The sequence below is a fragment of the Agelaius tricolor genome, unplaced genomic scaffold (genome assembly GCF_023055355.1).
Source record: "Agelaius tricolor isolate 1412-34295 unplaced genomic scaffold, bAgeTri1.0.p SCAF_38, whole genome shotgun sequence".
Taxonomy (NCBI): domain Eukaryota; kingdom Metazoa; phylum Chordata; class Aves; order Passeriformes; family Icteridae; genus Agelaius; species Agelaius tricolor.
The window spans coordinates 329,203-354,907 of record NW_027269298.1 but is presented as its reverse complement, the minus strand read 5'-3'; the positions used below and the strand labels follow the sequence as shown (position 1 = coordinate 354,907).

Genomic DNA, 25,705 nt, shown 5'->3' with positions numbered 1-25,705 from the left:
CAGTGACCGAGCCCTGAACAGGTTGCCCAGAGAGGGTGTGGAGTCTTCCGCGCTGGGGATATTCCAGAACTGTCTGGACACAATCCTGTGCAGTGTGTGCTGGGGTGACCCTGCTTGAGCAGGAAGGTGAGACCAGATGATCCACTGTGATCCCTTCCAACCTGACCCCTTCTGGGATTCTCTAGTTCTCTGCCCAGTGGGGCTGTGGAGTCTTGACCAGCATATACCCACAATGCAAGTGCAGATTTCCACACTGAAAGTCATCATTTGTTTTATTAACATGTGGTTACATCCATTCATTACACTTATATTCAATTTCCCTATTTGTGGTGCAACACGAGCCTGACTCTGCAGCACAGCAGGGTTATTACTCACAGAATGGAGAGGTGGCTGCAATGTTAAATGGGGACATGACATTTTCTTTCGTCTTTGTCCCAAATACCCAGTTAATAACAGAATCCTTGATCTCAGGAGCACTGCTTGAATCAAGGCTCTAATTTTGGGTTATTTTCATCCCAGTGTCTTCTCCCCCAGGGATGAAAACACCACACAGCGATGAGATCTCCTCAAGGTGACTGAGGTGCGGCTGATACCCGGCCAAAGACAGGGAAGGGCAAAGTGAATCGTGCTTGTTGGTTTAGGGAAGAGAAGTGAGAAGGTGACCTGAGGCTGGTTCAAGCCGCTTAGTGGATGAAGCAGAGCTGGTGACAGGGCTGCAGTTGGGAGTTCAGCAGCAAAGCCCTAGCCGGGACGGATTGGCCCGCACGGACAGAATGCAGATTTATCCATACGGAACATCACTTGTGTTGGGAAAGAAGCGCTTAGTGCCGATGGCGGCTCCTAAGCGGGGAAGTCCGGGAGGACCTGAGGACACTTGGGGAGGGCAAGGACACGGCCCAGCGCTGGGCACGCGTTTGGGAAAAATCCCCGAGGAACGGGGAACGTGGCGCTGACCCCCGGGGCCGCCCTGCCCGGCGCTGCTCGCCGCGCCCGCCCGCGCGCCTGCGCCCCGCGCCCTCTGCGCTAACCACAGAGTTCACCGCAGCGCCGGCCTGCGTGACGCGCAAGGCGCCCTGCCCTGCCATTGGCTGGAGGCCCCGCGCGTGCACGGGCGCGCCGTGCGGGCGGCGCCGAGGCGCGGGCGGGCGCGGCGGGATGTCGGGGCCCAACGGAGACCCGCACGTGTTGGGCGGCGGCACCGGCGACGAGGGCGACGAGGGCGGGGACACCTTTGAGGAGGAAGGTGCGTGGGGGAGAGCGGGGCCGCCATCTCGGAGGGGAACCTGTGGCGCAGGATGGCCTGGCCCGGTCTCCTGGGCTGCGGGTGGCAGAGCGCAGGTGTGCCCAGATGTGCTCAGGTGTGCCCAGATGTTCTGCCGGGAGCGGTGCCCAGTGCCAGCGATGCACCCCCTATAGGGCAGCAGGGCTGAGGGGCTGCAGGGTTTGATTTCCACTCAGCCATGGGGCACCGAGCCCTGGGATGTTAGCCGTGTTGCCCTGGGATGGGTTTTTTTCTGTGAAAAAATTATTTTGTGCCTTTGCTGGTGTCCGGGGTGCGGATGTCAAGAAAGAGGATGTTCAGGTTTTGAAACCACAGGGAGATCATGTGGGCAGATCTGGAGAAGTAGTCATGCATGGGAAAAGGGAATTTAATGCAGCTTGGCAAATTCCACTTTGGGGCATTTCTGCAGTGCCTGAGTATGCCGGTTCTGATACTGCCCTGTCTGGTTAGAACCAGCCCATGGAGAAAGTGACAGCGGAGCAGTAATGTGGACGTAGAGGTCACTCAAAACTGGAATTCTTTCAGAGTAAGCACTTTGCTGCTCTTCTGTTGAAAATGGTGGAGCTGGGTTCTGCTGTTTCCCAAAACATTCTGTTCCCCGATGTGACCCACACAGGTGATTTTAGGAGTTGTGTTTGGGATCTAGCTGCAGTGACAGGACAATCATTTCTGCCCTGAAACACCCCAAGTGTGTTCACTGCTTTGCACCATCACAGTGATTTGTATTTCATATTTTTTGAAAAGCTAAGAGACACATTGGATGTGGTGGAAAAAGTCACTAAATTGGATCTACATCCTAACTAATTGGGTTGTTCATCTTGTAATTACTGGGCTTTGTGTGCTGGTCATAAAGGGCTACTGCTATTTCCTGGTCTAGTGGGGCTGAGGCTGTGGATCTCTTCCTTCACCTCAAGTAGGAAACCTGATTTTTGTCAACTATTCTTGTTAAGAATGTAGAGGAGTTAATGCAATTGCCATGCTCCTGCTCAGTGTTTCCAATAGGGATGTGGTTATATTTCCACAAAAGTCCACCAAGCTTGCAACTAATGGAAAACAATCAAAGGTTTTTACAACTTATTTTTAAATGGGTAATTTTTTTTTTTTTTCATTTCCTGAAGCTGAAGAAATTGTATAACCTTCATTTGAGTTTTAGGCATAGAGAAAATCAGCTTCTTTTGTGATTACAGACTTCTTGCCAAGCTGATGAATGTCCCTTGCCAGAAGTAGTTACCACGTCTGCTTGGGATCTGCTCACCATTTCACTGGAATATGGTGCACCAAATTGAAAAGCTGTAACTCACATACCTTGAAAAATGCTGATAGTTTGAAAAATATTGGTATCTGCCATCTTTTTGGAAAGCATGTGTTTGTGGGATTGATTTTTAAATGCAAGAACATCATCAGTGCTATTGCCTGTAGTGCCACCTCTATGTATACCTACAAGGCCAAACTTTTATTAATGAGCTCAAATGCAACATTACACAATTCTCCAAAGAATTAAAGACTGCAACACTCTGAACAGCTCCAAAGTTATAACGTTATAAGAAAAGGAGGATAATTATTTTTTATAATGAAACTTTTTAGCTATTAATAATGCAAATGACTTCAATGTTTAAATATTCACACTTCTTTTAAAGCTGCTGGAAATGGCAGTGCCTGGACCTGGTGTGCTGGGGCAGCTGAGAGGGGCAGAGCTGGTCTGGGGGATTTCAGCACAGTCTGACCCTCCCCGGGTGCCCACAGCACATCCTCATCCTCCCTACTCTCCCCACGTCCTTCAGCTCAGCCCAGCGTTCAGGTACTGTGAGTATCACACTGGGCTCAGAGGAGCTGGCTGGAGAGGAGCCAGCCCCAGCCCGTGAGGTTGGGTTTGTCCCACCACAAGGAATCCTTCCCTGTCCTGCAGCCCCTGATCCTCACAAACATCAGGTCACAGCTCCACCTCTGCCTCCCTGCACTCACCCAGCTGTGTGCCTTCAGAAAGGAACATGGCACTGGCTCCATCTGGGGTCCCCTTCAGCCCCCCAGGGGTCCTGAATAACCTCTGCAGTTTATCTTGTCTGTTTTTTCAGTTTGAGTTTGTATTATTCTTCAGGGTTGTGTGAATATTGCTTGGAGCAATCCAAAAGCAAGTGTTGCAGAAGCACAGCATTCTTCAGCTGGGTAACAGTGCTAACACACACCACTGTGAAATGCCATTGTACTGAGGCAAACTGCTGCACTTGAAACAATGCTGTGAATAAGAAACTGTACCTAGAGAACCAACTGCCAGGATTGTCTGCAGTGAGTCTGGGTTTAATCTGAAGGACCCAAAGCCTTAATAGAGCATGAAAATCCTGTGGCTGAACTCAGTGCCCAACACTTACCTTCCCGTGGCAATAATGGTGCCACTACCAGCACTTTTGGGCTCATCCCCTGCTCCTGCCACAGCCATGATGGCTGTACTGTTGTGGCAGCCTGACTCCAGCCATGCCCGAGTGAAGCACATCCCAGCTTGGAAGCCTTACCCAGTTCACAGAAAACAAACCCTACAACATGCTGGCAAAGTGCCTGTACTACCAGGAAAGGTGATTCCAAAGGCAGCTGAAAAGGCTGCTTTGTCTTTGGGACTTATCTGGTACTGTTGCAGTCAGCACCGAGCTGGCTGTGTGTGAGATCTGAGGCTGTCAGATGTGCCCACAGTGGGTTTGGACTGCCCAGGTACCTTGCCTTAGATCTTGTTACCAATGTTCCAGCTTCCCATTGGCCTAATTTGATCAGGGAACAGAGCACATGCAGGATTCAGTTCCATTTTAGTTCACCCACCAAGGGGCAAATACGACACAGCCAGAATGCTGTGGGCATGTTTTGCCAGAGCTCTTACTGCCTGCTCTGACTGCAGTGACTTTGTACTTACATTGTTCAGTCTCATTTCCCTTGCTTTTAGAATATGCAGCAATAAACTCCATGCTGGACCAGATCAACTCCTGCTTGGATCACCTGGAGGAGAAGAATGATCACCTACACATCTGCTTGAAGGAACTGCTGGAGTCCAACCGCCAGACCCGGCTGGAGTTTCAGCAGCAGAGCAAGCAGCTGAACACAGGAGCTGATGTGCAGGGATCCCAGCCTCCTGCCTAGAGCCTGACCACACACTCTCAGCTGGTGTTGCTAAGGGACAGTTACTGGTCACCAATTTAATGTAAAACTTGAATAGCAGAGGTGCCTCATTTCTGTTACTTGTTCCTTTCTGTGTTTGTATCCTGCCCTTCATCTCCATGTTCTGTTTTCCTTTAGCTGTGAGACAGGTGCAGAAGCACAAGGGTGGCTGTAGGAGAGCTGGTTCTTTCTGCTCCCCAGCATGAGCCTGACACTCACACTTGGTTAGAGCTGGTTGTAGGAAACCTGAGCCCATGCAGGTAGTTTGCAGGCAGGCCCTCTTCACGAGGTGGAAAAATTATCTCTGCTCTCTTTTCCTTAAATCCAAGCAAGGAGTATTATGGCTTTACCCCCTTTGTCAGGGGCTGTCCTGACTCCAGACTTGTCCCTAAGTGTAACTCTGGTGATAGCCCTGGAGAAGGAGGCCTAGGCCAGTGGCTGCCTTGAAGCTACAGCTTCTTCTCCCTTAGCCACATTAACTGTGATGTACGAAATACTGGCACATGGTTCCAGATCACTGGACACTTCCACTCCATTCCAAGCAGATAAACTACCAGGGTGATGCTTCTGAGCATTGTAACTGGGAGCTGCTCCACTCCTTCAGCTGCCATTAAGGACCAAAGTGTGGAGAGAGGGAGAGCAGCATGGTGAGCCCCCACCACAGCATCAGCAATAGAGAGCAGAGCCCTTCCTGTACATTCTGACAAGGCATGAGAGGTCTGCTCTGTACTTTGTCATCTTGTATGTCCTAGAGCCAGCACTTTTGAAGCAAGTCTTACTGTTCTACTTCTGTAGTGTTAAAGGAGTTGTTTGGAAAGTTAAAGAGGTTATTTAAAAGAAATCTGTTTTATTAAAATCAGTTTGAAACAAACTTTGTTCCTGAGAGTCTCCACTATGAGAACAGATTGGATTAAGCCTTGTGGTATTAACAAAGGACCAAGGTGCATGTTTTTGCCTAGCTTAGGACTTGTCCAAGACTACTTGTCCAACAGTGTGTATCTTAGAAAGGAAAGTGTTCTGAGAAGCAGAATTCAGCAGAGTCTCTCATGAGATAAACATTTTCTCTGGAAAGGAAATGAGAGGAACTACAAAGAATTCTTAAATCTGCATCCATCACTCTGTGAAGTTTGTCCCCTATGGAAATCCCATTACCATCTTCTTTCAGGTTCAACAATCCAAGCCTCAGTCTTTCCACGTAACTGCTGTATCCCAACTGTACAAGTAATAAGCAACACTATCCTGTATTAGACACGCTAAAGCCAGGCTTATTTATTCTTAAAATAAAAACAGCAGTAAAGTTGAAGGTTTTGCTCTATTAAAAGACTCAGAAAATAAACATTTCCAGCAAATATCATATTGTAAAGGGCTCTCCTTTAAGGCCACTCTATCTGGGTTTGCGCCTGGAAGAGCGTCTGCACCCAGCAGAGGTGAGACCGCCTGTCTCACCTTTGGCGAGGGAGGAAGGCTCTGCTGCTGCCTCCTGGCCTGCATCTGCTGCCTCCTTCTGTCCTAAGCCTCCTCCACTCCCTGGATCCTGGTGGTCGTCTGTGCCTGCCCTCTGCCTGGCTGTGTTGGCTTCTTCCTCACGTCCCAGGGGCTCCCCTACGGTGTGGCTCTCCTCAGAGAACAGGCAGTCGGCACTAGTGGCAGTGGACTTGTCCTGTAGACTTTCTTCTTCTACAACCATGATACCACACACATCATCAGTCACACTGGCCAGGCTCTTGCCCTCTGGCCTAGAGGTGGCCAGCTCACCCTTACCCTCCAGAGACCTTGAAGTTTGTTCTTGCAGGGCTGACAGCTCTGTGCCCTCCTTATCTATCCCATGATCATCATTCATCTTCTTGCTGGTATGTGCTGTTGTAGCAAGAGGCTGTTTTGGATCATCCAGCAATTGGGAGCTGGAGCCCTGGGAATGCAAAGGAGCCTCGGGGTAGGCAGCCGTGGCACGATGCCTTGCTGCCTTGTATCTCTGCAAATACAAACAAACCAACGTGAGAGAGAAGCCCAGCTCAGCTCCTGTCACTGCAGCAAAGCAGCAGCTGGTCCAGGAACACCTGTACAAAAACAGTGGTGAGTGGCAGGGGCACAAGTGATCTCAGCAGCTCCTGGCCTGGCTGCTGAGGCTCTCAACAGAGAAGGGTCAGCTCCTGTGAGGAAAAGTTTATTATATAATTAAGTCCCTCTCGCATTTACTTAATGCTGAGCGAGTGCATGGCAGACCTGTGGTTCCCGAGACAGAAATCATGATCTGGCAACTGTTAATGTCAGTCAGACTCAGGACTCTGTAGATGCAACAGTGCAAGTGACAGCTCCTGCTTCAGCTACTGCCAGGACACATACCCTGGGCATGTGAGGCTCTGCACAGCCCTCAGCTACTGCTGTGGTTTAATGTTTATCAGCCAAAGCAAGGCTTAAGCTGAAAGCTTTGTATTTCTTCACTCTGTTGATACAATCTGCACAGTCAGTGGAACTGTTGACAGGAAGGCTAGAATATCATATCAATTATATCTTGTTACAAGTCACTGGGGTTTTCCACAGAGTAAAGGTAAGCATATCAACAATAAAAGGACTCATTTGCACTCACTATCATGATGAACCAGTAGAGGTCTGTAAAGAAATTAAAATGGTACTACGCATGTTCTAGACTGGATTTCAGGAAAACAACTCACTGTAGCTAGCTAACAGAGAGCAGGAACCCAGTCTTCAATGCCCGGAGAGATGTGACCTAAAGGAACAAACTGAAGTTCACTCTTTCCCACAGCAGTTCCCATCATAATCAAGTCCCTTTCAGCTGCCTGCTAAAGGGTTCTTTGAACTGGCACTAGCATTACACCTGACAATTTAAGGAAACAATTTCGAGCACAATGCCTTTCACCAGTCTGCAATGTGGAATTACAGCACATCTGACAGGCAGCTTTACATTGTAATTCAGTTTATCACTGCAGGCTTGTTCTTCCTCTGTCCTCACAGAGGAATATGAACAATATCATATCACACTGGAATTGGATCAGTTGAGCCCTACTGTACCCAAACCTAAGCAGGTCCAGGCATGCAAATTGGTGTCCAGAGTGATGCTGTAAATTGTCTCAACAGCAGACAATTCTCTGCTTTGAAAACCTCTGCTGAGCTACTCTGCTGAGAATACCCCAGCAACTGGCAGTGATTTAACTCAGACTGTGACAACCCCAAGGCACCCAGGCAGCCAAAAATAATAGTTATCTGCCTGCAGACATGTAAGTCTGGACTCTTCTCATGAACTCCCCAGGTCATTCTGGCATGCATTTGAAGAGCATCTGATTTCAGCTCTAAGTGGGCCAAAAGAGTGACATAAGTGGTTGCTGCTGCAGTTTCACTCTATGCTGATCTAAAACAAGCCAGGAAAACAGCAAGTCCAATTCCTTCATTCCTGAGATGACTAGCTGCAGGAGTGGGAGAGGATGAGCAACCATGAAGGAACAGCTGTGGTCTCCTCCCATTCCAAATCCACTGTTCTGAGTGCTGGCAGAATTCTAAAACACTCCACCCCTTCCTGGAGGCAGTGATGGCTGACTGGGAATAGTTTCTTCTGTCTGAAGACTAGAAGAAAACCATGAAGTTTTGGGGGTTAGGGGTATATGTATGTGTATTTGAGGTTTTTTTTAAACACTATTTAAAAAGGTGGTAGGGAAGCACAGCAGTTTTTGGGAGTACATTGTGGGTGCAGGCAGAGGACAAAGTCGATGTGGGAGCCTCCCTCCTTGCCAAGGACAGGGAATTGTGCTCTCCCATACAGGAGGGCCCAGGCAGTGGTCATGGGATAGGGCAGAAACAGTGCAAGTCCTGTGTACCCTCCACAAGTACTAATCCAGTCCCCTTACCCCCTGGCAAGTCAACAAGGACAGAACAATGGAGGCAGATTCCAGGCCAGCCCAGTAGGAAAAGCTTTAGATACGAAAGCAGCGAGGGGCAATACGGCTTCTTTAGGTGGAGCCAGAAAAGCAAAGGAACAGCATCAGTTTGCAGAGCTTTGTGCTAAGGAGTTTCTAGGAAAGGGCAGCAGACAGAGAGGGACAGACAGAGAGACAGACTTCCTCTTGCAGGCTGACCCTGGGGACAAATGGACTCTCACCAGCTTGTAGATTCTATCACATAAAGAGTCTGTAATGTTAAATTTTCAGATTTCTAAGGTATCTGATTTTACCAGGCCTCTTCCTGGATGAATCACACCCATGCTTTTGGCTAAAGGAGCTGTTCTTGCAGTATCACACCTGGAGATGTGTATGCACCAGCTTTCTTTACAAGGAACAGCTTCTCTCTCCTGCTCAATCCCACCTTGACCAACCTGTAATCTAACAGAGAAGAGGCCTAGGCTAAATGACAGACTCCACAGGTTCAGCAAACAGAGCGGACACTCTGAGGAAGATTCCCAGCCAGAAACAGGCAAAAAGATGACAGCAGCAGTAGCTGGGAAGCAGGACTTAACTGGTTTTAGATCTACAAGGGCCAAGGGAGACAAAGACAGAGCACACCAGGAAAAAGCTACAGCATAATGGACACCAAGGATGATGGAAATGAGCTGGAGACAAGACAGCTAACGTGGTGGATTCACTGGAGAGACACGCACGGGGGAAACAAATGCCAGGCCATGCAATCGCCAAAGGGTCTAACCTGAAAGTTCTCAAAATGCATCAGGGACTTGCAGTGTGCGAGCCGGGCAGCGGAGTCGCTATGGTAGAATTTGTGACACAGCCTGCAGAGGTAACCTGCGACGGGGACCAGAAAATCCAGGCCTGCGAAACGGGAGGGGAAGGGAAATCACAGATCACATTGAATGGAACTCAAATAATGAAAGCATGTTAAAAGAGAAGGGGGATGGGAGTAAAGAAGGAGAGGTGGAAAGCTTTGCTTCTGTTAATCAGGGATTTGCAAGATGACTTGCTGAATATCTCGTCTTACCATGGAATGGCTGTGGTTGATATTCAGAGAGAAATCTGGCTGCCAGAGCAAAGAAACTACACAGAGCGTTAAGGGGGGAAAAAGGGAGAAAAGAATACAATGGAAAACTACAGAGAACATGTGATCTAATGTAATGGGATCAAACCAAGCAGAAGACAGCAGGCGCGCAAGAGGAACACGCAGAGAACATTCACAGCATGAATCATTATTCCATCTGCCACACGATAGTGGAAGGTTACAGCGATATGGAAGATCCGTGTAAACAGAGCTCTCCTTGGGCACAAAACAGCCTCTGCAGAGCTGCCCTCCTCAAACACGAGTGGCCCTTAGGGGTTTGAAGTCAGTCGCTTACAGGGTGGGGACCAGACACGGCCATCTGGAGGAACCACTGCCCACCAGGCCAGCAGCACGGCTGAGGAACCGCTCGGTACAGCGTGGGGGTTCTGAAGCGGAGGAAACATGCACAGTTTGGGTCTAGCAGAGAGTTTGATACTGTCAGTGATGCTCAGTATCTCTCTGCAAGCTGCATTTCTGTTGGAAAGCATTCCAATCAATATGCTTTCCGACTCCATCTTTCCAGAGCATCCCTCATTTGCTACCTACTTTCTTCAGTACTCCTGCCCTGCTTGTTCCATGTCCTACCTTAGAAATGTATCTGGCTCTCATCCTTCTTCAAAGCAAAAGGCAGTTGACAAACATCAATCACATCCTCATGTTTTACCACACAGTAATAAAGAAACATCCTGCTTTCAGGAGAGGTTCTTCTCCAGGCAGCAGTGACCTGCACCAGTCCAATGCAGATGCTGGAGCACCATGGCCCAAGAAGTCATTATAACAGTAGGTAGAGACCATCCTCTCCTACAGATACAGCATGTGGCCAGAGAAGGCTCTGTGGCCCTTTGTGCTTAACTCTGCTTGCTTACCATAGGCTGTGTCTGGACAATACTTCTCAGTTCCTTCGTAATCCTCCAAAGACACTTCCTTCAGCCCAGTCTGGAAACCGAAAGAACATTAGTGCCTACTGTATCTATGGCAATTGTCAGGCTCTTGCATTTTTCTGGTAAGCAAAAATGGGAGCAAAACAGAAGATTCACATACCAGTGACAGAGTTACACTGCCTTTGATCAGGGGCAGATGCAAACCCCAATGTCAGCAGACCACTTCATTACAGGGGCTAAAATCACTCCTTGCACTTCAAGCTTGAAGGAGCTTAGCCATGTACTTCCTTCTTGGTAACTGCTCTCTATTGGGAATGTATTTGTCAAGATAAACCTCTACACATTTGCTATCAGACCCAGCTACTGCGGGGCTGTTCAAAGAGACTATGTCAATACTGCTTTGTGTTCCTTAACAAGGTTAATATCTGAAGACAGCAGAAGCTGTACAGCCCAGCAGAAACACCTTAATGTATCCCACACATCACATAGTGCCTGATTCTCTTCCACATCACTCTGTGCCCTCAAAGAACCCTCCAGTCCCACCCTACTGCTGTGCAAGATTGAGCAGACTCTTGAAAGCCTGAGCTCAACCAGCCTAAGTCATAGGATCCCACAGCAGATTCTCAGATAGGTCATTCCTTCTTCTGTTGCACAGCATACCTGTTTGGCAGTAGAATCCTCATTTTCTGTCAGCACTACATCATGGTCTTCCTCCTCACCAGCTCCTCCCTCCTCCTCCTCCTCTTCCTCATCATCATCTTCAAAACAGCCAACAGCATCCACAGTGATCAACTCCTCTGAATCTTCTGGGCTCCCCAACTCCTTCTCTCCTAGCCTAACCTGTAAGGTACAGAAAAGAAAGATCGGATCAACTTTGCACTCGCCATTTAACCAAGGAAGAGCCCAGAGTCAGGACAGATTGTATGTGATGAGCAGCAGGGACTGCAAGAAGGGCATAATGCTCTCTTACTTCTAGAAACATCCAACACCTTCTCCCTTTTTCACTCAATTCCTTTCAGCACTAACAAGTGAAGTTCAGCAAAAGATGAAAATTAAAACAGGGTTGGAAGAACTGCACATCTTCCTTTTAGCCCCACAGTAGTCAGGAAAGCAGGAAGTTATTCTGCTCTACAGTGTAGCTGCCTCCAGACCTGCACAGCTCTCCACACAGGCAGTATTACCTCTTTGGCTTTCTGTTTGTGCTCAGGGGACTTCATATGCTCCACAAACTTGCGGGGGGTCTTGAAGTGGCGGCTGCAGACAGTGCAGAAAGGACGAAGCGAGCGTTTGGCCAGCTAAGGAAAGAGGGAAAATTCTGTAAGTCACAAGAGGCACTGCTTTGGAGGAATGCAGATGAATCTTGAAACAAAGTCAGCCCCGCATCCTGGGAGACCACATAGAAAATAGTTTTTTCAGCAGAAAGGGCTCCCTAACTCTTATCCACCAAAAAGATGAAAAACATGCAGAGCAAAATAAGTGTGTCTTAAAATAGCATGTCTTAAATGTTCTGTCACTTCTTCCCTAGAAGTCAATAAATATGCTATGGCCTGCCTAAGTTTAGCTTAAAGAGGCTGCCCACCAGCTCCTCCATTCAATTGATTAGGTGAGTATGATAAGCCACATTTCTTAAGAAAAGTCAAGAATTACAGACTAGAGGTGCCTCAGGCCATACTGACATGTCATGACAACTGGAAGCTCCAACAATGCCAGAGGCAGGAGGTAGCACTGCAGTGCCCTTGTGGAGGGAGTTACTGGCAGAACTTACTGTGCACCCCTCCACTTCAGTCACTTCTCCTTTGCTGCTTGGGGAGCAGAGTTGCTACACACTTCCATTTAATCCCCAGACAAAAGGTCAGTGCAAAATGAAGTCCAAGGCTGTTACCTTGTGTTCCTGGGTCCTGCGATGTTTGATGAGGTCCCCTGTGAAATGCACCTGGCAGGTGTTACACCACCGCTGCTGGGTCTCTCTGAAGTGAGAACAGATAGAGCTGGAAGTCACACCTTTTTCATTCTCCATGGAATACTGCAGGTAGCAATCTGTCCCTGGCATTGTTTTCTTCACAATTCCTATCTTTACAGGCTCGAATTTATCTTCTCTATTTCTCACCCACTTACAGGTTGCTTTAGCTTGTGCTGACAGAAATGCACCAGATAAAACAGGTCTCCTACTTAATCTACTGTATTAAAAACTACACAGGTCAAAGTCAACTCTGGTATCCTTCAGCAAGATAGAAAGTTGCCTGAAGGAGATTAAGGCCCTTGAAACCAGAGGGGGTTTGTACCTTACCTTAAACTGAGAGGCACCCTGATGCAGTGAAAAATTTTAGAACCCATATAGGGCCACACTCAGATCCAATTTTCTACTGCAGACCAACACTTACCCATCTTTTCCTGCTAGCACCTTCTGCTGTTTCACCATGGGCAGTAGTGAAACAAAACAAACATTGCTCATGTGCTGAATCTCCCCAAGTCGCTGCTGGTGCTGAATTCCAGCCATGTGGGATTGGAAATTCTGAAAGAGAGGTTAGGAGAAAAATCCTTTTAAATGTATTCCAAACACAGAAAATAATAGGTATGAGCTATGCTTTCCTTTCTTTTGACTGCTGTTTAACAATGAAATATAAAAGCTTAAGAGCATGGCTGCCTGTGGATCCGCCCACATTCTCTCTCTAGCAGGTTGCTTGCCAGCTCTCAGGAGAGGTTTATTTTATCTGCATACTTGTCATCATTTCTGATGTTCCTTGTTCCTAAAACACGAGCCCTTGCTAACAAGAGATCAGCCATTTAACTCCCATCTCTTGACCACCTGCATCCCTGTCAGAGCTGTGCATTTTTACCTGCTGACTGCAGCAATTGGTCTTGCAGATGTAACAGTAGAATTTAAGGACGGATTCCGGGTTGGGATCAGCTGTGCCCACGTCGCAGGCCCAGTGCCCTGGTTTCAGAGCTGTTGTACTGATAGCTCTGCTCTCACTGCTCTGCTGAATAGTCACTTTCAGTGAACCTCCAGAGCTCAACACCTGTCAAAAGAAGGAGTCAACATTAAGTTCAATCCCTCAGTAGAATAAAAATTACACCTGCTTTTTGTATGTCACCTAAGCTCTCTAGCCTTTAGGAAAATGCACTTCAGCTGGAGCCCACAGGAGGCTGATCATGACTCTCATACACACTCCTCCCAAAGCTGCTAAATCAGCGATCCCTGTGTCATAGCACCAGCCCTATTAGCACAGATGGTTGTTTCTGCAGCCTCTGCAGCCACTGTATGATCCAGTCTCTGGGGACAGGAGCCACAAACAATTGTTGCTAAGGGACACAATCAGCTCATTTTTCTCCACAGCAAAACTAAAGCCTACTCAGCACAACACCTGATGGAGTCAGGAACTCAGACATGGGCAGGATGATACATTTGATCACATCAATAAATGTCTCCAATTATGGAAGACTGTCAAGTCTGATTCACACCTGAGGTTAAATCTTTGTCTGCTCACAGCTTTACACAGCCTGAGGTCCTGATTTAACATCTAGCATGGGGGCCACATATTTCATGCAAAAGACTCTCAGGTTGAATCTTTTAACACCACCTGAATCTTTTTACACTTGCTCTTTAGCAATATGAAAGATGTATTTAGCTATGGCCCTCCACACAGAGTTTTAACTCTATGTAATCTATTCAGCTTTCCATCTTTCCAGCTGAATACAAAAATCTTAATGAATGCCCCATCCATAGGCAGCAGTAGGTAAGGAACAGGCCAGCAGAGGTACAAAAGCAGCAAGTCAGAGCAGACTGTGCACTAATTGCAGACATATTATGCCTTATTGCCAGGGACAACAGCTTACAGCAGGAGACAGAGCTCCAGACGTGGGTGCCAGCTGGTTCCCAGTGGCAACGGGCTTCTCCAGGATGGAGGGGGAGGTTGTATGTTCTGCACCACCCCTGCATGGAGCGGTGTCTGCTCACCTCAGGAGCCTTCGGTTCCTCTGAGAATTTCCTCTCTCTGGAGAGATCTTCAGCTGTGTACTCCTTTGCATTGTCTGCACCTAAGAAGGGAGAGTCCTTTTAGCAGTCTTAAATCAAAACAGCAATGACAGGAAAAACAGAGCAGCAGGTAAGTGAAGTCAGGGAGCTTTCCTCACAGCACTGTTGGCCATAAGCCAGCTCACAAACCTTTCTCCTTATCCTTAATTATTAAGACAGAAACATCCAATCATTTGCCTTTGGCAGGTGACAGATATTAGGGGACATAGTTTGTATTTGGTTTCTAGATTTTATCCTGCTTTCCCCATCCTGTACAACTGGGGGAAGAACATTTCTGTAGATCCATGGGACCTACAGGTGCTGTTCCACCAAGGAGAGCCCTAAAAGTTCGAATCACAGGGTTCAGCAACTCACCATCAGCTTGGGCATGGGTGCATGAGACTCCTGCTTTCTTGCTGTCTGTGGCATCCTCTAATGCAGACTCGCCAGTCACACTTCAAGGATATCAAGAAAAGTACCTTAATTGCCATGTTACAGACACAAGTTTCAAAAGGCACACCAAGGCACAGGCTGGGGTCTAACCTACCACACTCTCCACTAAACACAAATCAATAAGCTACTGAAGTGGTATTTCAGGAAGAATTTGGCAGAAGTAAATAAAATAATGTAGAGTGGGTGTTCTAGAACAGATTCAGAAACAGCAATAATCTGGACAAGAAAGCTACAACTGATTTTTTGGTTAGCTGCCCTCTCCTGCAAGAAGCCTGAAGGGATTTAAGTTCATACAAGAAATATTCTCAATAAGAGCTCTGAGAGCTCTCTCCTGTCATGACTGGTGTCCTGTAGGGAAATTGCGACACCTGGACAGTGTTCCTGGCTGCTCTGTACATGAGAGAAGAGACCTATTAGTACTGAAGGAGTTCTCCATGGTGCCTTTACAGGGATTTCACCACAGCTGCCTGTTCTATTCATACCAATCATGTTTCATTTCAGAGTCCCTACAGCTCTGCTTGTGGGGGAAGTGAAACTCTACAAGATGCAAATCAAAAGGGCCTTGCTTTTGGTGATCTGCTGAGGAGAAAAGCGCTCCTGAGGGGAGTATTGAGAATAAATGTCTGACTTCCAAAGGGCACAAAGTGTTCTCAGCAGTCTCTTTCTACATCTCCCATTTTTCTGTCAGGACTAACTTTCCACCATGACTTGACTGTCTGCTCTGAGGGCGGCTCAAATTCCCACCTGCTGGTGTCCTTGGGCCAAGAGGGAGCAGCACCTTCTGCTCCAGGAGGACAGAGGATAGCGCAGGCAGCGCATCCAGTTATACGCACATCGCATAATTTATCAGATTGATAAGTGATAAGGGAACTGGGTTACACGGCTATAAATATGCAGCAGGGTTTGGGCACTGCAAACACGAATTAAACAAGAGTGACTGGCATTAACATTATTTGTCAGGTGCTGCCAGCAGGCTCAACGCTGACGGTACCACACACAGATGGTGCCAGCACTCAGGGTGAGGGCTTGCAGCCTGAACTGCAAACCTAAGGAGCGATCTAAGGGAGCAAAAGCCACCATGAGCATGATTTAAAGAGAAAATGGTATGCTATGGATACTTGTCATGCCATGCTAGAAGTGGGTGTTCAAGGAGGATTTGAAGATGATGAGTGCTTTCTGCACTGGAATGAGGATGTTGTTCCAGGTGTACAGATGGTACATAGGAGCAAAGGCAGAAGTGGGAAAAACCTGAAATGAAGAAGGAGGCTGGTATTTCTGGGTAAAGGGAAATGGAACAATGAAGCATGAAACACAATTTTATGACAAAGATGGGGGGAATGCCCTTCTCATTTGTGAAGGGCAGTATGAGAACAGTAAACTATTTTTTTTTCACAAATCCTTCATCTGTTCATTGGAAGATACTAGAAACACTTCAAAAAAAAAAGCTAGGGAATACTCTATTCTAGGTAAATACCAGCCATAATATATGCATTAAATCTGGCAGTCCCTAACTGCAGCTTAGGAAAGAATTTTCCTAATAGCTGGCTTGCTGCAGTGAGAGCTGTCATTCCTCAGACTTGATTCTTGTTTTCAGTGCATGTAACAGGACTTTGATTAATACCCTGCTAAATATTAAGGTAATTAAAATTAAATTAGCTTTGGCAAACAGATTAACAAAGCATGCACTCAAATGTATTCGACCTAGCTTTAATTGAATTTATTCACTTTCTTGCTAATCAGAGTCCATAACTCACGACAGTCCCCGAGCACACAATATTTACCACTCTTTAATGTTTTACTTTGATGTTTGGATATTATCTTGATAATGTAATCCTGGAATATTCCAGGATTACATTATCAAGATAAAGCTATCCATTAATCTGTAATCTACAGATGGGAAACAGCGAGGTGAGGAAACTTGTGCAAAAGCAGGCGGCGAACGCCTGTCAGGGAAGGTAAGAAGAGGGCCCAGGAGTCCTGACTCATCGTCGTTAACATATGCTGGAGAATTCTCAAGTCAGTGCCTACAGAAATCTGTATTCACTCCTTCCTCTTCTCCCTCCACACCAGCCAAGGGTGACAGTTCTGGGAGAGGACCAGCCCGGCGCAGATGGCAGCGGGAACTCCGCGAGGTGCCTTCCCACTAGATGGCAATGCAGCCCTGCCTGTCCCTGCCGCACCCCGGGCAGGCCGGCAGAGCCGGGATGGGCCTGCCAAGGCCAGCCTGCCGCACATCCCTGGGGGATAATAGGATTGCCTTTGTCTATTTTTACCCAACAGGCAGAGATACTGGCAAGACAACCTTTGCAGAAGGGATACAGAACTCAACGCTCATGGATACTAGGGAGTATTGATTCTCTTTTCTTTATCATTTCTCGAAATAAATTACCCTCTTGTACACCTACCGTAACCTAATATATTCCAAGGCTTTCTTTCCCTTTCTGCTCATTTCATTTTTTTGACATTCAGGGAAGAAACTTAAGAGAAATACACCAGAATAGAGAAGAACTTCTATGCTTCTTACAGGGATCCTAGCAGAAGAATACATGAGCAAAATCAGCTTTGTTGCACATCTAGAGGAGCAGCATCTCTCATTTTTCATTCTTTCCCTAGCAGAGACCCCACAACACCCGGTATCTCAGCAAGCACCAAAAGATTTTCTGAAGCAAGCTGTTCACAAGCATCTGAAATACCTCTTACATGCTAGACATGAGGCCAATAGAGTATACAGCCCTAATTATCAGAAAATAAAATTAGACAACAATTCTAAACTCAGTAACTATCTCAATACCCCATCCAATAAATACCTCTTCAGTCTTTTTGCTGCAGGCTCAGTGTTCAACACAGACTCTGCTGGAGTTCTTGGCTCTGCAGGAACACAGAAGGAGACTTCCTTAGCAAAACAGACCATGCCACCTTGGGCGTGTTCCATATCTGAATGGCAAATGCCAATGAGGCTCTGTTAGAGCAAATAATACTAAATACTTGCTTATTCTGAATTTATGAGCTGCTCTGACAAGGTTAGATAATGACATCAAATACTTGAGCTTTATTGCAATGTCACTGTATGAGGTGTTGATCAAAAAAAGAAATCTGTGTTCACATCTACTAAATGGGTCTCAGTCCTGTACCTAAGTGACAAGAGCCATGATCATGGGAACATTAATATAAGCCAAGGTGGCACATCTACCTGACAGCAACCAGTTAATAAGACAGTTTTCACTGCTGCATATTCCCTGGTCACAACCTCATCAAAGCCTGAAGTTTTAAATCATGCACTCCTCGGTCAGCAATGACATTCCCACATCTGTGTTGTATGTGACATCAAGATACTCAGTGCCAGCAGTTTCTGTTTTGACAAGTCCGGCACCAGGACTTTCAACTCATTTTTTTCTTAGCTGATTTTAACTGGTTCTGATTGATGTGTTTGGCTGCATGAGATGTTAACTTCAGCATGGGTAAGGCAATGTGAAAGCTTTAATTTCAGACCAGTTTTCTTTTTTCCCCCCATCTTAAACAGAGCTCAGTGTCAAAAGGGACTTCTGAGAGGCATCCATGCAAGAGAAATGGAGTAGGCTCATAAAAAAAAAAATCAGGTAAAAGTGGTACATGAAGCACGATAGCAGAGGGCTATCACAAGCAGTTTAAGTGTTTACAATTAGAGAGAAACATAGCTGATTAAGCCTAAAATCATCTCCAGTTTTTGCTGCAGGACTAGTCAAGAGATGTTTATCATATTTCCAAGCAGTTGTTTCACTACAGGCTCCCCCTTACCTGTGGATGGTGAGGAATTGTTCTGCTCTGACCCTGCTTGCATTCCCTCTGGAATTTCCATTTTCTCATCACCTTGTGTCTGAGATGAAGAACCAGGATCTAGTTCCCGCTTCCTGTCAGGAACCCTCTGGAAGTCCTGCAATGGGCAGAGAGTCACTGCCATCTCTTAGTCCTTAACACACACTGCCTAAAGCACCAGAGTTTTACTGTGGGGCAGGAACAGAATTCCAGTGATAATGGAAAGGAACAGATGGTTAATAATGGACTGCCCCACCTAAGGCAAGCTGACATGGTCAAAGAGAGCAAGGTATTTCAGTTCCACAGGCAGCCAGGACACGTCTCCAGAGCTTTAAGCAGCAGCTGTAGGAAATCCAGCTGCTTGCAGAGGGTAGGATCATGCTAAAGGAACTCTGGCAAGAGGTGCATGGGCAGGGAAAAGGATAGTCCAAGGTAATTCCCCTTCTTTTGACCATAGAGTCCAAGACTGTGAGTTTACCTTATCCACCACATCTTTTTGACAGAATGGGATGAAATATGCCAAAGCTAATCTAAGAGGAGGCAAGTAGCAGTCCACCCAAGAACTATCTCCAGGATACAAAAGAGGTCTTAATTATGGAAAGTGAGAAAGGTTTTCACAAAACAAGAACTGTAGATTTTACAAAATCCACAAGGACAAATCTTAAAAAGTGGGAAACAGCCCAAAGAGGCAGAGTGTCCATAGTAGGAGCAAGTTGTTTAGGAACAACAAACTGCTTTGGAAAAGCAAAGCACTTAGCCAGGATTTCTTCTGTTGTAATTATTTTTGAGCTGATACCTCTAAAGGCTCCTTTTATATGCTAGGTTTAAACAGTTCTATCATGGAGAATTCTCTCTCTTGGGCAAGTAATGACAAGAAACCTTTGCATCGTAAATGTAAATATGGACCACAAAAGCCTTTGGGATGGAATGATTTCTGCATTTCTGTGTCGGCAGCATGGCACAAAACATTTTTTCTTTGTAAGGCTCTCTCCCTTCTCCTTTGTACTCCGCCTACTGCACACTCCACAACTGCAAGTGTAAAAGGAGCACAAAGCTCCCCAGAGTAGGAAAGCACAGCCCCACCTTGCGGAAGGTCCGGTTCTGCCGCTGGAATGGGAGGCTGGGGAAGCCCAGCCGAGTTGGCTTTAAGGAGACCCCAACAGGTGGTGGTCCCAGGAGGGAATGTCTTGTAGCCTGAGGGAAGAACTGCTGCAGTGCTGGCGCTGTCATGTTAAATCCACGCAGGTTTCCTATAAATGCAAACACAGCGTTTCACCACCCTGTGCTGTGCAAAGGAGAGAGAAAATCTTCCACCTGAACAAGCAGCAGGTGGGGAAGGGCAGGGGAAGGGCTCCTCTACACACGACCCGACCCTGTCCTTTACTGGGCACTGCATAGGTGCCCTGTGCTCTACCCTCTTCAGCACACAGAATGATTTGATGTGATAGCACCCATTACTATGGATCAGGCTATTTAATTATAATTGCCACTCGAGGCAAAGATCATTAGAGCAATTATTTGATCTGAGCACATTAGCACTCATGTTTGCAACAGACAAGGTCTCGTTTTACAAAAACTCTCTGTAAAAAAAGGAAAATTCACCCCACGTTTGTGCAGCTGACTGCCCACACCATAGCTTGAAGCTCTTTAAAACAAGCCAGTAAAAGCATTTCATTTAAAACAACACCAAACTTTAAACAAAAATCCCACAGTCCTCTCTGCCACCTGGTTGTCATGCAAGCTCAACATGTCAACCTCAACTCTGACACTTGAGACTCTGCCATTTCCAATTATAATGCTCTGCTCTCTGAACAGTTCAGCATCCACAGACTATTAACCAAGTGTCAAAAATTTCTTCTGAAGACAGTCCTTGTCACTCCCATTTCAGGTGTGAGGGAATGGAGGGGCCCAGATGCCTCAGCTATACCCTCAGAAACCATCCATCATTCAGGGAACCTGGACTTAAACTGCCATTTTTTCTCTCTCACTTGAATTAGTGCATACTCCAGCCTTTTAGCAGCCGTCAAAACAGGGAGCAAAGTTTGGAAACAGGCACCCAACACCTGAAAAACCAAGCTACACTCTTAAAAGCCTACAACACAATAGGAAGTACTCCCTATGTTTGTCTTCAAAAGCAATCTAATCTATTATTACTTCCAATATATAATCCCTTATCGTAAAAGGGCATAGCTATATTAAAAAAAAAATTAAATCTAACACAAGAAATCATCTTCTGCTCTCAGTTTGACACCTTTAAAGAACCACATCTGTTTCAATTTGAAGTATTTATCTTTTCCTATTTATCTTTTCCTATTCCCACCGCTGAAGCCACACACAGCCAATGAATTATTTATGCTGATGCTTCCCAGGGACAGAAATGGCAGAGCATCAGATATTCTTACATGTAACCCAAACCTGAATGGCCAAAAAATTCATATCACTAAAAAGGGCCACATGGACATTGGCAACCATATTTCATGTTACCTGTGGCTACCTGAGGTAGGTGATTAAGAGAAGTCACAACTTCATGGAGAGGTGAAGAGGAGCAACACTAAGACAAAGTGCATGTAAAGTGTTCATTAACATATCTTATCCCGCTCTATCTAATTAGCCCCAAGCCCTTGGCACATTATTTAAATACAACTCCTCAATAAAAGATTCAGGGAAAAACATCAGCTGACTGCAAACCTATCTAGGAGCATGACTGACTGAAGGCTGGAGTCACAATTTTTCCTGACAACGATATATGTACACTAATCATCAGAGCATGGCTTGTCCTTTCTCACTGTCACTTTCCCTTCAACCTGAGAGATCTGTGGAGAGCCACTGGAGTCACTAGAGAGCCCTCTCATTAAATGGGCAAGAGAGAACAAAAGGAGAGTTAACGACATGCAGAATAAATCTTTTGTCTTCACATCTGGACATGATTCACAGGCAAGGTAGAAATTGCAGGCATTAATCTAGACTAGGCACTTGAAAACTATCCCAGGTACTGATTTTCTGTGTTGAAAAGAACTGTCAGGTTAAGATATGAGCAAAAAATAAAAACATATCTTTCTTCCTATTATCTTTACATTAGTAATTCAATTATTAAAGCAGCCTCATAATTTGTTTTGAAAACACAAAAAGAAAAGGAAAATCCACTTGTAGAAACACAATAATGGAAAGACAGAGATATTGCCCACCATAGATATTAGTCGTTTCAGGGAATCAAAATTTCACAATACAACTGACACCCAAACCAACTTCTACCTTAATATACTGTATTTGTTTGTACTGCACTAACTTTGGACAAAGACAAGAATCTACTGCAAACAAGGTTAGTGTGTACGTAACAGATAATTAAATAAATGGCCTTAACCTTGTAAGCAAGAAAGACAAACAATCAAAATCTCAGTATCTGATCTAAATATATTGATGAAAAAATACTTGCTCCATCATGCCTAAAAGGGAAGGCATGTATTTAGTATGTAATCTGATACCTCCTAGTGCTATTCCCAGTTGTGAACAGCTGGGCACATGTGATTTTCAACACTGAAGAACCTCTGTTCTGACGACTACGGACTAATTTAAAGAGAAGATGGGAGAAAAGAAAAAAAAAGAAGACAACAAACAGAACTGCCAAGTACAAGAACTGCACTGGTTCAGCAGGAAATAGCCATGGTATGGTTTCAGTCCAAGAGGATGATTAAATAACTCCAGTAAGTAAGCGTTTCCCATAACGACAGTACCTTGCATCTGCTGCATGAGTAAGGCCCGCTGAAGCATAGGATTGGCACTGAGCAGCGATGGCTGATTTGTTGCCCGTAAGCTCAGCATCTGTTGCTGCTGCGGCGGCGGCAAACCCCTGGAAAAGAAGGAATCAATCATGAGAACCCAATAAAAACTGTACCCTTCCATTCCAGGCATAAAATAGAGGGGCAAACAGCTGAAAGGCTGATATACATGCATGAAAAGACACCATGCACTGGCACTGTATCCTCTTTCCTCCACTCTCCTGGAATTTCCAAAGCTGACAGATTGTCTATCAAAGAATTTGAGGTCAGAGACAACTCCTTAGCACCAAGCCCACATAGAGCCTCCCAAGCAGCATAAAAAAAGCCCAGGAGCTGACTGCGGTTCTACAGAATTATGCAGCACCCGTCAGGAGAAATGAGTGATCTAGATCAGCAGCTACATTTAACACGACAACAAAAAAGTTCTAAAAAACAGGGAGTTTTTGCAGTAGCTTAGAGCTCGTTTTCCCAAAATCAACACCTCCCACACGGAGCCAGACAGGTCAGAACTGTCAGTGGTGCCCCCTAACTGCAAGAACCAGATGGAAAAATAAAGCACGGCCTTCATATTTAAAACACGAGGAGGAAGAAGCAGCGGGGAAGAACTCTCCAGTTCTAAGGAGGGTGGAGCAGACGTGAGAGAAAAGTCTGAGGAAACTGGCAGGCACTTCTTGAGGCGATTGCAAGGTCAGGCCCACCTCTATGCACGCTGCTGACACAGCTGAATCTGTCAGAGCTGAAGAGAGGTACAAACAGGATCGAAATACCCACCCTGACAAAAAAACCCAACCCCTTTAACAGAATTCACAGCAGCTCATCTTCACATTTGCTGCTCTAGATTGTTCCAGTCTCCGAGCAGAGATATTTATACCGCAAAAATCATACTTTTAAAGGTGTAAGATGCAGCCGTGCTATCTAGCAGTCAGCCCCTTACTGGCATTTTAAGTGCGGCTTTTTTTATAGCATAAAATATATAAAAATGGTAAAAAGATTTGCAGGTTCATATTTCTAGTAAAACCGAAAATTTCCCACGCTTACCTCAGAGACAAATGCCTTATAAGGATAAAGTAATACAATAATTCCTTAAATAACAAATTAAATTTCTTCCTAAATTCACATCCCATTGCTTTGAATTTGCAAAGAATAAGTCTTTAAAGATAACAGAAACTGCAAATAAATGCATTATTTTGAAGAATTTGTGCTGGTTTTACAAGTCTCAGCTCATCGGGGACAACTGCTCCAATTTAAGTTGTTTCACATCTTGCATTTTTTTAAGAAAACCGTGGTTATTTTCTGGCAAATGTTCTTTCTCCATTTCACAAACAAAACACAATTCTCTCCATCCCGTCCCTGCCCCACCGTGCTCAGCCTTAGTGCTGGTGCCATTGCAGAAATAAGTTCAATCATCGCACCCACACCAGCAGACCCAGCCAGAGAAAGCAAATAAATAAATACTTTAAGTTCAACAATAAAACAATAAAGTGCTCGTGTCTGCTGAGGGTGGCTCTGCTGAGTGCTGCGTTTCTGCAGGAGAAGGCGTTTTCCCCGAGCCCCGGCTGCCCTGCCCGCCCTGAGGGGCTCGGAGCATCCACCCACCCACCGCTCCCACACGGACTGTCCGGGTCACCCACGGGCTCTCGGGGACTCCAGCCCCGGAGGGCGGACAGGGATGCCCGGAGCGCTGAGAGGACACGGCAAGACCCCACAGGGGCCGCCGCCCTCCCTCCCACACCCCCGGGCCCCCTCGGTGCCGCCAGGCTCGGCCCCGATCGCGGCCCGCGCCCCCCAACCCCCGCCCGCCTCCCTTTGTCGCCTTCCCCACCAGGGGAGGGCAGCCCCGCACCGGCCCCGCCGCGGCGAGCACGGACGGAGCGCGGGGAGGCGGAGGAGAGCGGTCCCCCGGGACAGGCCCCGGATCCCCGGCCTCGCGTAGCGGCGCTTACCGGCCTCCCTGCTGCGCCGGAGGGTGGTGATGGTGCTGCTGCTGCTGCTGGAGGAGGTGCTGGAGCTGCAGCAGCTGCTGCTGGAACTGCTGCTGGTTGAACATGTCTGGGGAGCCCCGAGCGAGGCGAGCCTGAGACAAAATACGGGAGGGCGAGGGAGGCACCGGCTGCGGGGCTGGCGCGTATCAGCCCAGCAGCCATTGAGCAGAGGAGCCGCCGCCGCTGCCGCCCATTCATTCACTGAGCCGATCCCCCCCTGCCGCCTCCTCCTTCCCCCCGGGGTCATCGCAAGCGGCAGCCTGTGGAAGAGGTTTCCAAACCCCACCTCCCAAAACCCGCTCCCACCCTCCCCTGCCCGCGGCGCCCGCAGCCCGTCCCGCTCCCCGCGGCGGGGCCGCGCCGGGACCCGCAGCCGCTTCCCGTCCCTTCGCCTCCTCGCCCCGCCGACACTCACGGCGCAGCCCGCGGCGATCACCGCTCCCCGCCCGCCGCCTCCATCTTCCCGCCGGGGACAACAAGCACCTGCCCGGCCCCGCTCCCCGGCCCAGCCCAGGCGGGAGGCAGCTCCTTGGGCAGGGCTGCGGGACAAGGCCGCACCCGCGGGGCTGGGGATCACCCCCGGAGCCTCCTCTCAGGTCGCCCCAGCCCGCAGCACCTCCATCCCTCATTCCCCGCGCAGAGGCGGCATTGAGGTTCCCTGTCCCTCGAGAGGGCTGGGAGGGAATGGACACCATCTGCCCAGGGCTGGGCAGGGAATGGAATAAACTGCTGCACAGGAGCAGCAGATGGCATCCAACAGCGTGGGCTTTCTGCTCTTTGTTGTTTTTTTTTTTTTTTTTTGGTTCTGTTTTTGTTTTTTTGGGGTTTTTTGTTTTGTTTTTATTTTTTAATAGTCCAGGGGAATCTTTGGTAACCATCTCCCCGAGAAGATGGAAAAAACCCAAAGCAGCCTCTGGCCATTTGCTGTGGTCACATCTTGGCAAGCCTATTATGAGAATCTGGAAGAAAACAAACAGGGACTTTTGTAATATTGCTTTATACTGTAGACTGAGATGACTTCTCTAGCAGGTCCGTCCCCTCCCCTTTTTTTTTTTTTTTTTTTTTGGTTTGTTTGTTTGGTTGGTTTGGGTTTTTTTGGCAGGGGGTGGGTTTGCAGCAAAACCTTTCGTGCACAGCCTGTTTTCTATAGCAAAATTAATTTTAAGCGCTTTCAGTACACACAGGCTCTCTATAAAAATATACTGTGACTATAATTTCTTCTTATGCTAAACCTCAGAAGGATCAAGATGCATTTCTGATCCTTGCTATTCCAGAAAATCCATCCTGAAATAATTTGCTTTATAGTCTTTTTATTCATGCCAGTAAAGACTACTTGATTCATAAAGTCCTTGGAATTGATTTTTACCTGAAAGCATTGTAAGCTGAACACA

At 46.9% G+C, this 25,705-nt stretch overlaps 2 protein-coding genes across 6 annotated transcripts; one reads left to right on the top strand and one right to left on the bottom strand.

Annotated features, from left to right (window-relative positions):
* Positions 1 to 1,084: 1,084 nt before the first annotated feature.
* Positions 1,085 to 5,771, top strand: BBLN (bublin coiled coil protein). The gene is made up of 2 exons (XM_071454415.1): positions 1,085 to 1,243; positions 4,209 to 5,771. The coding sequence occupies exons 1-2, from the start codon at positions 1,156 to 1,158 to the stop codon at positions 4,400 to 4,402; spliced, it is 282 nt and encodes a 93-aa protein (XP_071310516.1). The 5' UTR covers positions 1,085 to 1,155; the 3' UTR covers positions 4,403 to 5,771.
* Positions 5,248 to 25,042, bottom strand: CIZ1 (CDKN1A interacting zinc finger protein 1). Of its 5 annotated transcripts, none has more exons than XM_071454411.1 (16): positions 24,730 to 25,042; positions 24,276 to 24,406; positions 22,288 to 22,403; positions 19,640 to 19,806; positions 18,539 to 18,674; positions 17,572 to 17,632; positions 14,687 to 14,766; positions 14,255 to 14,334; positions 13,134 to 13,316; positions 12,678 to 12,808; positions 12,179 to 12,263; positions 11,478 to 11,591; positions 10,957 to 11,136; positions 10,282 to 10,351; positions 9,071 to 9,192; positions 5,248 to 6,392 (listed from the first exon to the last, which is right to left on the bottom strand). In XM_071454411.1, the coding sequence occupies exons 2-16, from the start codon at positions 24,377 to 24,379 to the stop codon at positions 5,805 to 5,807; spliced, it is 2,217 nt and encodes a 738-aa protein (XP_071310512.1). In that variant the 5' UTR covers positions 24,380 to 24,406; positions 24,730 to 25,042; the 3' UTR covers positions 5,248 to 5,804. The 5 variants fall into 5 exon arrangements, with proteins under 5 accessions (XP_071310512.1, XP_071310513.1, XP_071310511.1 ...); XM_071454412.1 differs by lacking the exon at positions 24,730 to 25,042 and having other exon boundaries at positions 5,248 to 6,097; positions 6,182 to 6,392; positions 24,276 to 24,591; XM_071454414.1 differs by lacking the exon at positions 24,730 to 25,042 and having other exon boundaries at positions 5,912 to 6,097; positions 6,193 to 6,392; positions 24,276 to 24,591.
* Between the last annotated feature and the right edge of the window lie 663 nt (positions 25,043 to 25,705).

Bases quoted from the DNA above. Each gene is read 5' to 3' on its own strand.
- BBLN (XM_071454415.1), top strand. From the start codon at position 1,156: ATGTCGGGGCCCAACGGAGACCCGCACGTGTTGGGCGGCGGCACCGGC. The intron at 1,244-4,208 runs GTGCGTGGGGGA...CCTTGCTTTTAG, and splicing joins GGACACCTTTGAGGAGGAAG to AATATGCAGCAATAAACTCC.
- CIZ1 (XM_071454411.1), bottom strand. From the start codon at position 24,379: ATGTTCAACCAGCAGCAGTTCCAGCAGCAGCTGCTGCAGCTCCAGCAC. The intron at 13,317-14,254 runs GTGAGCAGACAC...TTCTTTTGACAG, and splicing joins AGGAACCGAAGGCTCCTGAG to GTGTTGAGCTCTGGAGGTTC. The intron at 11,592-12,178 runs GTAACAGCCTTG...CTCTTTCCTTAG, and splicing joins GCAGGACCCAGGAACACAAG to CTGGCCAAACGCTCGCTTCG.